The sequence below is a fragment of the Pongo pygmaeus genome, chromosome 8 (assembly GCF_028885625.2).
Source record: "Pongo pygmaeus isolate AG05252 chromosome 8, NHGRI_mPonPyg2-v2.0_pri, whole genome shotgun sequence".
Taxonomy (NCBI): domain Eukaryota; kingdom Metazoa; phylum Chordata; class Mammalia; order Primates; family Hominidae; genus Pongo; species Pongo pygmaeus.
The window spans coordinates 54,747,511-54,760,723 of record NC_072381.2 but is presented as its reverse complement, the minus strand read 5'-3'; the positions used below and the strand labels follow the sequence as shown (position 1 = coordinate 54,760,723).

The following is a 13,213-nucleotide window of genomic DNA, read 5'->3' as shown; positions in this document are numbered from 1 at the left end:
TTCAACAAATGCATTAATATATTTTATACATTTTCAGGTATAGAGAAGCCAGTATCTTTAGTGCATACCTCTAAAATAGTAGAATGTCATCTATGAATGCGTGATTTTTTAAAAATTCAGTTTTTTTATTTTTAACAGAGTTAAAGAGGCAGATTATAAAGAGGCAGTCATTTGACTACTCTAAAGTCTTTTTAAAACAAGTCCCACTTTAGAAGATTAGGATTTAGCTCTTATTCTCACTTTCTCCACTACCATAAATGCAAACCTCATTTCTACCTCCCCATTTTCTCACTATAGTTTTCATATTCATTTCAATTACATCAGTAGTCTGTTTTTTCAGTTGGATAGTATAAACAGTATTCATATATGGGCTGTGATTGCTTTTCCTCTCTTAAACAACTTTTTGTTTTCTCCAGAATTAATAATTGTCTTTTGTTTACTTAATTTTCTGTATGCTTATGATTAATTGAATTTCAAACTCTCTGAATTACAAATATCCTTCTGTTCATTCTGAATATGTTTACTCATTATCTTAATTTTAAAAAAGAAGTAAACATAGGTTGGGTTTTAGAATTTTGGTGTAAAGAAAATTCTTAGTGTTAGAATTTACTGGCAAAATCAGGGCAAATATTCTTTGTTACTTTTTCTATTTACACACATACCCTGTCCAGCTGCAGATAAACAAATGATTTTACCTTTATTTCAGCTTAGTTCCTGATTTTTGTCAAGAGTCTGTTTCTTCATCGATTCCAAACATTGGTCACATAGGGAAGTAGGAAGAGCTGTGGCATAGAGACCAGAACACTTAGGTTCTTGTTCTGATTTGGTTTTAATTGACCTCAATGTAGGATGATCAGGTAACCTCCTTGGCCTCAGTTTTCTCTGTAATAGTGACAAGATCAGACTAGATTATAACTGAGGCCTCTTCTAGTTAAAATGTGATTTCAAGTAGATAAAGTATTTACTTCAGTCCTGACTGTATATGTAGTATCTCTAAATTAAGAGTGTTGTCATTTCCAGTACTTTTAAAGAAATACCCTGATGTTTAGAAAGAAATTAGATTAAAAGGTGTTATAGAGAGGGGAAATTTTATAAAAGACAAAAATGGACCATGCATGGCATCTTTGTTGTGCTTCAAATTATGATATGGGAATTGTGGTTTTCACTTTCCAAGGGTGTCTAGAAAAGAGAAATTCTAAGACCATCAGAAACCTCATTGTTTATTACCCAACAGATTAGATTTGACCCATAGAGTATGCTCTGAAGTAATTAATGTGGCTTTTATGGAGATTTCTTCAATTGTAGACCATTGAAACTAGATGGGTCCTTGGGGGCTTCTAAGAAAGTCCTTGGTGTCTAGCAGTTCTAGTTGATATAACCAAGGGCAGAATGTACTGTTTTCCATTTGCAAGTGTTTTTACTTTATTGTGAATGTTGTGTGAGGGATATTTGATATTTGGGATACTTAAACTTTTTTCAGAGGGCATTAAGGTGAATTGCCTTAATGCCAAATATGCATTTGGAAATGAATTTGTAAGTTTATTTGTATACACCTGTTGATGCATTTTTACATGTGTTTGGTGATGCTGATAGTGTGCCACTTTATGGGGTTCCATGAAAAGCAGATATGTAATTTAATTTCATAACAAATGTATTCATTGGTTATTATATTTACTGGTTATTGTTATTCACATAACTTATTTTACTGGTTTTCAGATACTTGAAGAAGCAGAAGCTCAACATTTATATCAGTCCATCTTGCCTGATATGGTGAAAATTGCACTCTGTCTGCCAAATATTTGCACCCAGGTTAGTGGATGTAGCTTCCTCAGTAGCTTACCTGAGACTGACAATTGAATTTCCCTTAAACTTGAATGGCCAAAGTCACAGAGAGAGAGAGAGAGAGAGAGAGAGGAAGAGAAGAGAAGAGATGGGAAACAGTTTTTGCCAAAGAGTGTAGTAATTTTGCTGTATTAAGGAAAAGGTTAGAGGGTAGAGACTACTACAAAAGGACATTAAAAATGCAGCATTCCATTCCTTAGCTTCTGTTAACATTGTTGAAGTTTGTTTACTTTGACTTTTTCTCTCTTTGTATAAATAACCTCTAACTTAAAAAAGTATGCATTATTTCAAAACATACTAATGGATTTGGAATAGCGTATTTTCAAAATGGCTTAATACTACCCACTCCTTCCTCACCCTCCCCCAAATTCTATAACAAATGAGTTAATGATACTTTCTTAACTTTTTTTGAGACAGAGTCTTGCTCTGTCACCCAGGCTGGAGTGCAGTGGCATAATCTTGGCTCACTGCATCCTCCACCTCCTGGATTCAAGCAATTCTTCTGCCTCAGCCACCCAAGTAGCTGGGATTATAGGCATGCGCCACCATACCCGGCTAAGTTTCTTTTTTTGGAGTGCAATGGCACAAATCCCAGCTCCCTGCAACCTCTGCCTCCTGGGTTCAAGCAATTCTTGTGCCTCAACTTCGCAAGTAGCTGGGATTACAGGCATGCGCCACCACACCTGGCTACTACTTTTTGTACTTTTAGTAGAGATGGGGATTCAGCATGTTTGCCAGGCTCGTCTCAAACTCCTGACCTCAGATGATGCCTTGGCCTCCCAAAGTTCTGGGATTACAGGTGTGAGCCACTGTGCCAGCCTTAACTTTTAAAAATAAAGAATCCTGTATTTTATTTTGTTTGGAGTACGTTAATTGTATATTGCTACATAACAAATTATGTCAAAATTAATGGCTTAAAACAATAAACATGTATTATCTCACAGCTTCTGTTGACTTTGGGAGCAAATTAGCTGACTGAGTGGTTGTGGATCAGGATTTCTCTTGTGGTTGCAGCGAGGATGTCAGCCAGGGTTTCAGTCATCTGAAGACTTGCCTGGGGCTGAAGGACATACCTCTAAGTTAGCTTACTTACAGAGCTGTTGGCAGAATGCCCTAACATGGGCCTCTCTATAGGCTGATTGATTGTCCTTATGACATAATAGCTAACTTCCCCAGAGCAAGCAATCCAAGGGAGAGAGCAAGGAAGCTGCAGTGTCTTCTATGACCTATTTTTCTCAAGGTACCTAGCATCACTTCTGCTGTTTTTCTGTTCATTAGAAGCTAGCCGATACCCAAGGGGAGGGGTATTAGACTCCACCTCTCTTTTTTTTTTGAGACTGAATTTCACCCTTGTCCCCCAGGCTGGAATGCAGTGGCATGATCTTGGCTCACTGCAACCTTTGCCTCCTGGGTTCAAGTGATTTTCCTGCCTCAGCCTCCTGAGTAGCCGGGACTACAGGCGTGTGCCACTACACTCGGCTAATTTTTTTGTATTTTTAGCAGAGATAGAGTTTCACCGTTTTGGCCAGGCTGGTCTCGAACTCCTGACCTCATGTGATCCGCCCGCCTTTGCCTCCCATGGTGCTGAAATTACAGGCATGAGCCACCTTGCCCAAGACTCCACCTCTTAAAGAGAGGAGCATCAAAGAATTTGTGAACGTATTTTCAAACCTCCGCAGGGTTTGTTTTGTTCATAATTTTATTCCTGTGTTTCTCACAACCGTGCTTGAATTTGCCTTTGTCTTTTATTTCTAGGGCCAATGCCTCTTGCTGTATGGCTGCTAGCCAGGGTTCTGCTAGCATTTTACTCCACAGGGGCCCTATGGACATTTGGGTGGAACAATTTCTGAATGTGTATGATCGTCCCATGCATTGCAGTATGTCATTAGGACACCCCAAAAACCACAAATAGGGTCACTGGGGCAACCAGAAAACAACCCATACATGTCCAAATGCCTTCTTGGACTATGCCACCTTCAGTTGAGACCCATGAAATGTTTTCCAGTGTGATGTTTTCAATTTTATGTAACTTTAATTTCACCTCAGTAATGCATTGTGCCTGAAATAAGTTTTACTACTGGGCAGGGAAATATATTTTAAAACATATCTTCTTGTTGTTTCTGTTGGAAGTTATTTGCTTGATCATATTCCATGTTTGTTCTTTTTCCTTTCTCTCCTTACTTAGTAGAATCTCTCCCTACCTCCTAGGTATGCCTGTCTGTTACTTCCCCTGTGAAGCCTTCCCTGCCTCCCAGGCAAGGTTCATCCCTCTTGAAGCACTCAAATCATTGTTTTGTAATTCTTGTCATTATGTATCTCTTACCACTGGATTATAGTCTCCTTAAAGGGAGATCCTCTTTGTGTCCCTGGTTTACATGGTGCTTAATTATATGCTTTTTGAATTCAATATGTAGTTCATAATCAATAATAGGTAGTAGGTAGCCTTTGGGTGTGGCCATTTAATCCTCTTCTCTTCCCCTTGTGCATATGAGAGTTTCCATATTTTATTTAATGAGAAATTTTTGTTCAGAAGTATCTAACTTTGTAAGCTATAACAAGTCCCTTGGAACCAAAATCAGACCCCTGGGTCCTCAGCTTTTTGTCCTGGCTTCTCCCAGTGACTTTCTTCTCCATTAGCATATCAACGGGGAGAGCATGGAAATTCCGTGCTTTGCCCCCTATTGAAAAGTCAGTCTCTGCTGTGAAAGTTAAGATTTTTATTTGAGATCAAAATACGTCTTGTGGCAAGTTAAATTGTTTAATAATTTATCACATTGAAGTACTCTAGGCCAAATCTAAAGGGTAAATTTTAGATTTATCAAAATAAAATTAAAGGAAACAAATGTGGTCAGGAACTTTTTGAAATATCTTGGTTCACAGTAACTAGCCTCTTATTTTGTTGAGCCAAGTGCTTGACAGTAAGATTTACATCTCCTGATTTCTCCAAATAATGAGTTTTTAGGCATTTCTCCTCACCAAGAGAGGAGAAATCATTAACTCTATTTAAAACTATACTATTTGTTTATTTGAGAGACAAGAAGTGTTTGTATTTGAAGTCCATTAAGCCTGAAATATTTACCATTAATTTTTAAAATCATTTTTCTGAATAACTTGGTAAATGGTAGTTAAAAACTCATTTCTTCCTAAAACCAAGCAGCACTTTGCTTGAAGCCATCGATGCACTGTCACCTTTTCTAAACTCGTTGCTTGGTTGTGAATAAATGCACAGGATAGAAAATGGAGATCAATATGAGCTCTCTATTTTTCTCAGAAATGGTGATTGCTAAGACCTGAAGGGGAGAGAATTTTGTATAACATAGGGAAAATAGATTCTTTACCTTTTGCTTATTTGTTTACCTTTGAATTTTTCCAAGAGAAATAGTTGAATTGCAAGTTTAATCTGTTCTTTTTTCTGGCAAACTCTTATTCTAGCAGTGGTGTGTACTTCTGTACTTAGAAAAGCATTCATTATTCAGCACTGCAGTTTTGGTTTGTCTTGCCTGCCCTTTCCTCAGGTTCATTCTGGGTGTCGACTCCTGAGGTATGATCAGGACAGTTTGCTCTAGGCGTGCCATTTTGAGATGAGTGCAGTTACCTGAAATTCTTAGTTCTGGGTCTTACTGAAGGGGAGAATGAAATGCATCTCTAAATATTCTGTGGGAGCATTTTGAAACTTAACAGCTGAAGGATAAACTGGTAGTTGGTCTTTGATTTTATCAGCATGTCTTTAAAAACAGTTTAACATTTAATATATGTTGACAAAAACAGTCAAACTCTGTAAAATATTTGAAGAGATTTATTTTGAGCCAAATGGGAGTAACCAGTGGCCTGTAACACAGCCCCAGGAGATCTGAGAACATGTGCCCAAGATGGTCAGGCTTGGCTTTATATGTTTTAGGGAGACATAAGACATCAATCAATACATGTAAGGGGGGCTTACAGGTCTTAGGTAGATTCAAAGATTTTCTGATTGGCAATTGGTTGGAAGAGTTATTATCCAAAGACCTGGAATCAATAGAAAGGAATATCTGGGTTAAGATAAGGGTTTGTGGAGACCAAGGTTTTATCATGTGGATGAAACCTTGTAGCAGGCTTCAGTGCTTTTATCAAATCTAAAAAGGTACCACACCCTTTCTTAATTCTCACCTGGAAAGGAATAGGGATTCTTTACAGAACGTAGATTTTCCCAACAGACAGCTTTGCAGGGCTATTTCAAAATATGTCAAAGAAATATATTTTGGGGTAAAATACTTCAATTCTTTCAAGGTCTGCTATCTGTCATGTGATGCTATACTCAAGTCAGGCTGGAATTGAGTCTTATTATTATAAAAAATTTGTTTCATCAGTTTTAAGGTCTCTGTTTTCTTGTTAATGCTGGTCACTTGTGCTGAATTCTAAAGTGAGGAGCATATAATGAGGCATGTCAGACCCACACTTCCTATCATGGTGTGGACTAGTGTTTCAGGTTAACTTTGGAATCCCCTTAGTCTAGAGGAGGGGTTCATTCAGTTGGTTGGGGGGCCTGGAACTTTATTTTTGGTTTACAAACAGAATAAAACCCACTGAACGCAATACTCAGTTCGTGTGGATTATACTGACAATAAAAGGTAAGTGAATTTGGTGGTATAACTAGAAGACATTTTAGACAAAAGATTTGAAGGAAAAGTGTCTTACATCTTCCTTGACTTGGAATGTTTGGTTATGTAAGAAATGTCTGTCTTTTTACAACTTATACATGTCTGTATGGTGGTTTTTACATGTTCTATTAATACCTTTAATGAAGTTAGATTTGATTCTTATAAAGAAATTGTCAGTATGAAGTGTAATTTGGAATAAGAGGGTTAAGACTTATTTGTTGAATTATCTTAGATCATTTTATTGAGGACTAAGAAAGATTATTCTGGCCAATAATTTTTAACGTAAATAAGAACAAAATTTAGCTTAAACAATGTTATATATTTTTGTTTCATCTTTTGTTTTAATTTTTCATTACATGGGCAATGTGTTTTTATTTACTTGCTGAAGCAGTCTTGTTTTTCACTAACAAGTAATGTTTTGTATTCTCTTCACTGTCATTATTATTGTTTGGAAATCTGCAGTTTGTCAAATAAGTACATTTTCTGGATCATCCCTGATAAACAGCCCTTGACTTTAACAATATTGTTGATTTAAGGATTCAAGAATGGCCTGAAATTATTTCTGCCTTAATTTAGCAAATGCAATTTGGTGCCTCTGCTTTTGAAATTGCTAAACTAATTATTGCTCTTCTAGTCTGTATTTTTTTGTTTCTTTTATCAGCCAATACCACTCCTGAAACAGAAGATGAATCATTCCATCACAATGTCGCAGGAACAGATTGCCAGTCTTTTAGCTAATGCTTTCTTCTGCACATTTCCACGACGAAATGCTAAGATGAAATCGGAGTATTCTAGTTACCCAGACATTAACTTCAATCGGTATGTTTTCAGAAAACACCTCTTTAACAATGAAAAAGACAAAGGTAGAAGGAACTAATGATATTTTTTGAATAAATTCCATAGGCCAAGCATTTTATATGCAGTTGTCTTATTTAATTTTTACAGTACTTAAGTGACATTTTCACCATTTTGCAGGCAAGGTGATTAAAGTTCATTGAGGTTAAAAGAACTTGATTAGGATCCAGGAGCTAGTAAGTCACAGAACTGAGATTTTATTTCAGGCCTGTCTTTCTCCAGGGCCCATGTTCCTTCTGTCCTCTCAGATGATTCCCCAGTTCTCTGGACTCCACATGCCTCTTCAGTTTGATTATTCACGAGAACTTTTGTTGTGCTTATATTCATTAACGCTGAAATACTGTGAAAGGTAGAGGAAAAGTCCTCCTTTCTACAAAGGTCTTATAAAATGAGAGTATAAAGTCATGAGCTGTCTTATGAGACTTGAAAAATGTAATTGTTTTGATGAAAAGTGAAAGGTGATTTTGACCCTTTATAGACGTGGTTAATTTATCAGTGTAATATTTTTAAAAGAAAAACAAAAGAATGTTCAAACTGCTCTACTAAATTAATACAGTGTGAAGGTATTGATAAAGTTTTAGATTCCAGCCATTTTCCCAGGTGACTACTTTCTCTGTCTTCTACACAAACAAAAATATTTTAAAGAATCTTCTTGGCAAATTAATGTTTTTTCTTCCCTCCTACTCACTACTCCCATATCCCCACCTCTGTTTCTTTCTTCACTTGAGAATTATCTTTATAGGACCCATGAATAGAATATATGAGTTTTCTTCCCTGATTTCAGTGTGAGACTTGAGAAAATTGCTATAATCTGTGCCCCTTTCCCAGCAGGCTGTGTGTAATGCCCTTCACTGCCTCTGGTCACCCAGAGCCTGCCTCTGAGGGTGGGGCAGTGTGCAGAGTAGGAGATAAAGTCATAGAGCGGATACACAAACAAAACCCACTTTTGTTTGCCATACTGCTTTTGTCTCCAAAGTAGAATGATCAGTAACACCACTTTTTTTTTTTTTTTTTTTTTAATTTTAAGACAGAGCTTCGCTCTGTTGCCCAGGCTGGAGTGCAGTGGCGCAATCTTGGCCAACTGCAACCTCCACCTCCCGGGTTCGAGCGATTCTCCTTTCTCAGCCTCCTGAGTAGCTGGGCTTACAGGTGCGTGCCACCACGCCCGGCTAATTTTTGTATTTTTAGTAGAGACGGGGTTTTACCATGTTGGCCAGGCTGGTGTCGAACTCCTGACCCCAGGTGATCCGCCTGCTTCTATCTCCCAAAGTGCTGGGATTACAGGTGTGAGCCATTGCACCCAGTCTGATTCTACCAGTTTTTCTAGTATCCTTTTTCTGTTCCAGGATCCTACCCAGCATCCCAGTTACATTTAATTACCTAGTCTCCTCCAACATGTTTCTTGTTTTTTCTTTTCTTTCGTGATCTTGACAGTTTTGAAGAGTACTCATCACAGTTATTTTGGAGAATATTCTCAGTCTGGGTTTGGCTGATGTTTTTTCAGGATTGGAATGAGGTCATGCATTTTTGAGAGAATACCACAGAAATGATCCTGTGTCCTTCTCAGTGCACCATATCAGTGGGATCATGATACTTCTTATTACTGGTGATCAGTTGGCGAAGGTAGTGTCTGCTGGCTTTTTCCACTGTAAAGTTACCATATTTCCTTTTGTGATTAATAAATATTTCCCAAGAGATAAACACTATGCAAATGTTGTTTTGCCTCACATTTATCCCTACTAATTTTGGCATCCATTGGTGCATCTTGTCTGCAATGATTATTACCATAGTGTTTGCCTGTTGTGAATTTTCTGCTTCCCTCTTCTACATTTGCTAATTGAAATTCCATTGTAAGGAAGAGCTATCCCTTTTCCCCCGTTTTTAAAATATCAGAATGGACTCATGGATATTTATTTTGTTGTGTCAGTTTAAATTAAATAGTATTATTTATTTTACTGCTTTAATTATTCTAGCTTTGGCCATTAGGGCTCCTTTAGGTTGACTCCTATGTTCTTTTGATAAGCCCCATCCTTTTTTTGAGCATTAACTTTCTTTCTGGAATCATACATTGTTCCAGGTTCATCTTACATTTTCCATGCCTCAATCCTGGAATCAACCATTTTCTCAAGGATTCCTGGTCTCTTTTATTGTACAACAGTATTTAGAGACCAACATCTGGGTGATAGGTGTGCTCATTGCTGCTAGAGTGTCATTGTTTCTAATGCAACTTACTTTATGTGGGCAGCATTTCTTATAACTCCACATGGCAGCAGAGAAATGAATTCACAATTCTCTCCAATATCAGAGTGTCAGCCCCAAAGACCATATTTTTAGCCTTTTAAAATTGGAGAATGTTTTATTCTCTTAAGATGAGAAGAATTCTAGAATTCAGCTGGTTAGTTCCTAATGTAAATTTTTAATTAAAAAATTTAAAAACTAGACATTTCAGTGCATTTATTGTGTGTTTAGCAGATGAAAGTATAGCAGATGACTTGCATATAAGCTGCTCTTAGACTGTCAATTCTTGGGTTATATTTTTATGACCTTCAAACATTAAAATATTGATGATAATTTGTTATTATATATGATTACTCTCTACTATCAACACTAAGGAAGGGGCAGCAAAGAATGAAAAATAATGTTATCTAAGAAAATTTCTTTAAAATCCTAGTGTTAGCAAACAGGATAGTATTTTTTTTATATAATATGCTCCTTGGTTACATAAATATTAGTTGCAAGGGGCATATTTTTAATCTATTTTTCAAGTTTGTACAGTAGCTAAGTTTGTTTTTAGATACTGGCATTTAGTCAATGTTTAGTTCAAACGTACAATGAGCAACTGCAATATTCCCCACAGTGTATTAAGTGCCATGAGGTTACAGAGAAAGGAGAAGCCAATTTCTGAGTTCTTACTGTTATGTAGTATTGTCTCATTTTCAAACCTCACATCACGGATGCCCTTCTCTTTTCCACATGGCTTTTATTCCTCCTCCAATACCCAGTTCACGTATCAGTTTTTCTGGTGTCTTAGATTCTGCTAGGATAGGTTTGCTACTCTAGGTTCCTATGCTAGCCTGTGTGTACCTCTGGAGAGGTACACAGCACCATGACGTTTTATTAAAGAAAGATATAATTTAATAAAGGAAACTTTCCTCAAGGAAATAACTTTTCTTGCTGTTGTTGTTTTGAGACTGGATCTCATTATGTTGCCCAGGCTGGTCTCAAATTCCTGGGCTCAAGAGATCCTCCCACCTCAGTCTCCAAAGTAACTAGGACTACAGGTACATGTCACCATGCCCAGCGCAACTTTTGAATTAAGTACAAAAGCGTGAATAAAAGTTTTGCCAAGGAGAAGGAGAGGTGGTGCATTGCAGGGGGAAGAGTATGTGTAAAGTCACTGTTGCAAGAAGGACCTGACATGTCCAGAGACTGAGAGAAGACAGTGTGGTTGCAGCACAGAGAGTGAGAAGGAGCATGGAGATGGGAGAGGCTACAGAAGTAGCTGGAGGCTGGACCATGCTCTGCCTCACTAGGCCATCTGAAAACAACAGGAAGTCATTGGAGGATTAGATATGTGGGTAGAGGGAGACTAGCACATGTGTTCAGATTTACATTTTCAAAAGTTTATTTTGGCTGTAATGTGGGAATCAAGCAGAGAGGGGCCAGAGTACATGAGTTTACCCAATTGGAGAGGCTACTGCAATGCACCAGGAAAGAGGATGGTAGCTGGGATAGTGTAGGGGAGGGGACAGAGGTGTGGAGACATTTGAAGGGGTAGCCAGAGTGATGGTGATGGACAGGATTGGTAGATGGGCGGAGAGAGGCATCCGGGGTACTTCTTAGGTTTGTACAACCAGATGTGTGCCTTTACTGTCCCCTGCTTTTCCTACTGTACTACCTAGACTACTTCATAATTGCTTATTTAATCATTTCAGTGGGACAGGGATCTTAACTGTCTTCTTTGTTATTTTCACAGTCTCATGCATTGTAGGCTTTCAATAAATGCTTCTTGAATGAATGAAAAGAAATTTTACAGATGAAATATTTGAGAATTAAGTACTTGTTTTGAGTAATGGAGCTCGTTAGTGGCAGAGTGCTAAGACTATAATTTAGACCCTTTGTTCTCAGTCTCTTGTCTTTTACTTTTCATATTATGTCTCAGTCTTAGGAATTACGAGATGTTTTATTTTTAAGCCACATATAATCAAACATAGCTCTTACTTCTGATTTCGTTAGTAATTGGGGTAGAATTGAGAGAAAACGCAGAGCATTGGAATCTGCAATTGCAGTTATATAAAAAACCTGTTTCACAGGCGTGAGCCACTGCGCCCAGCCCATATATTACTTTTATGTGCAGAAGAAAAAATAGTTAAGGGAAGAACAAGTCAGTTGTCAGAAATCAAGCTGAACACAAAGTTAATAAGAGTGGACAATTTTTGTAATTTGATTTTGAGGGTGGAATTTCACAGATTTTTTGAGGCTTTTCCAAAAAAGCTAGTGTGGATAGCTTCTTTCCAATTACTCCTCCACAGATGCATTGTCATTGTGTCTACTTCACCCTATTTTACTTATTCAGCATATAGCATTTTATTTCTTATGGAAGAAATAGAATCCACAGAGTTTTGTGGAGAGCAAAGACCCACCGTTGCTGGATGGCTGACAGGCAGAGGTCAGGATGTCTTGGGAAAGCTTGGCTTTGGTGACTTCCAATTTCCTGTAACCAATTACCAGAATTTACATTCGTATATACATCTTTTTTTTTTTTTTTGAGACAGAGTCTCGCTCTGTCGCCCAGGCTGGAGTGCAGTGGCGCCATCTTGGCTCACTGCAAGCTCCACCTCCCGGGTTCACACCATTCTCCTGCCTCAGCCTCCGGAGTAGCTGGGACTACAGGCACCCACCACCACACCCGGCTAATTTTTTGTGTTTTTAGTAGAGACAGGATTTCACCGTGTTAGTCAGGATGGCCTCAGTCTCCTGAACTCGTGATCCACCAGCCTTGGCCTCCCAAAGTGCTGGGATTACAGGCATCAGCCACCGCACCCGGCCAATTTTAATATATATTTTAATTTTAAAAGACCTTTGTTTTTCAGCCAAACTTCTGAGTGGGGAAGTCTGGGGCTTCTTGGCGATGGCAGGTTTATCTTTTTCATTGTACATGGTCGTTTATCCTGAAGACTGAGCTGGTTAGCACTGAAAGTCAGCATGTTGGGCTTGAAGGGGGATCAAGGCTGGGCCATTTTTTTAAATGAAGGGAATATTAATTAGAACAATGCAACTGCTTTATGTAAATGAATGTTGATTTTTTTTGCCTGGGCATTATGTAATGCCTTATTTTAGCGCAAGTACCTTAGCTTACTCAGCATTATCTGAAATTCATTTACTTGTCACATTAACCATATGAATTAGAATATTGATTAGGAATTGTTGTTACACTCATTTTAAAATGAGATGGAAGTTTAGAGAGGGGAGGTTACTTCACCAAGTTAACACAGTAACTAGTAGACTTGAGATTCAAACGCAGGATGTAGTCTCCTTTGAGAAGCTGTGTCCCTTAACCATTCTGCTACACAGTCTCCCTTTGAATGAACTGAATTAATAATTCTTACCTCATGACTAGTCAAAAATTAGAACTATTTTTAGAAATAATTATTGATCTATTAAATGAATTAAAGCCATTTGTAAGTCCAGAGTGACCATGACAGATTTAAGCTTGCAGCAAATAGCATTCTCACAAATAAGAGTTTAAGTAGTTCCATTGAAGATTTGAAATCAGGCATATTCTTGTCTTCCTAGGTGATGGATATTCTTTTGGATACCAGAACATGAAAAATGAATTAAGGCAGGTAACCCAGTGTTAGTCTCCACAATGTTGTAGA

At 37.8% G+C, this 13,213-nt stretch overlaps 1 protein-coding gene across 7 annotated transcripts in view; it reads left to right on the top strand.

The window, feature by feature from the left end:
• The window catches only part of PARG (poly(ADP-ribose) glycohydrolase), a 122,389-nt gene that overhangs the window by 55,118 nt on the left and 54,058 nt on the right, over positions 1–13,213 (top strand). For 4 of the 7 annotated variants that reach the window (XM_054502996.2, XM_054502997.2, XM_054502994.2 and 1 more), the window contains 2 exons: positions 1,717–1,809; positions 7,114–7,298. In XM_054502996.2, coding sequence (XP_054358971.1) covers positions 1,717–1,809; positions 7,114–7,298 — 278 coding nt within the window. The remainder of the gene's footprint in view (positions 1–1,716; positions 1,810–7,113; positions 7,299–13,213) is intronic. The other 3 variants (XM_054502998.2, XM_054502995.2, XM_054502999.2) reach the window with 1 other exon arrangement.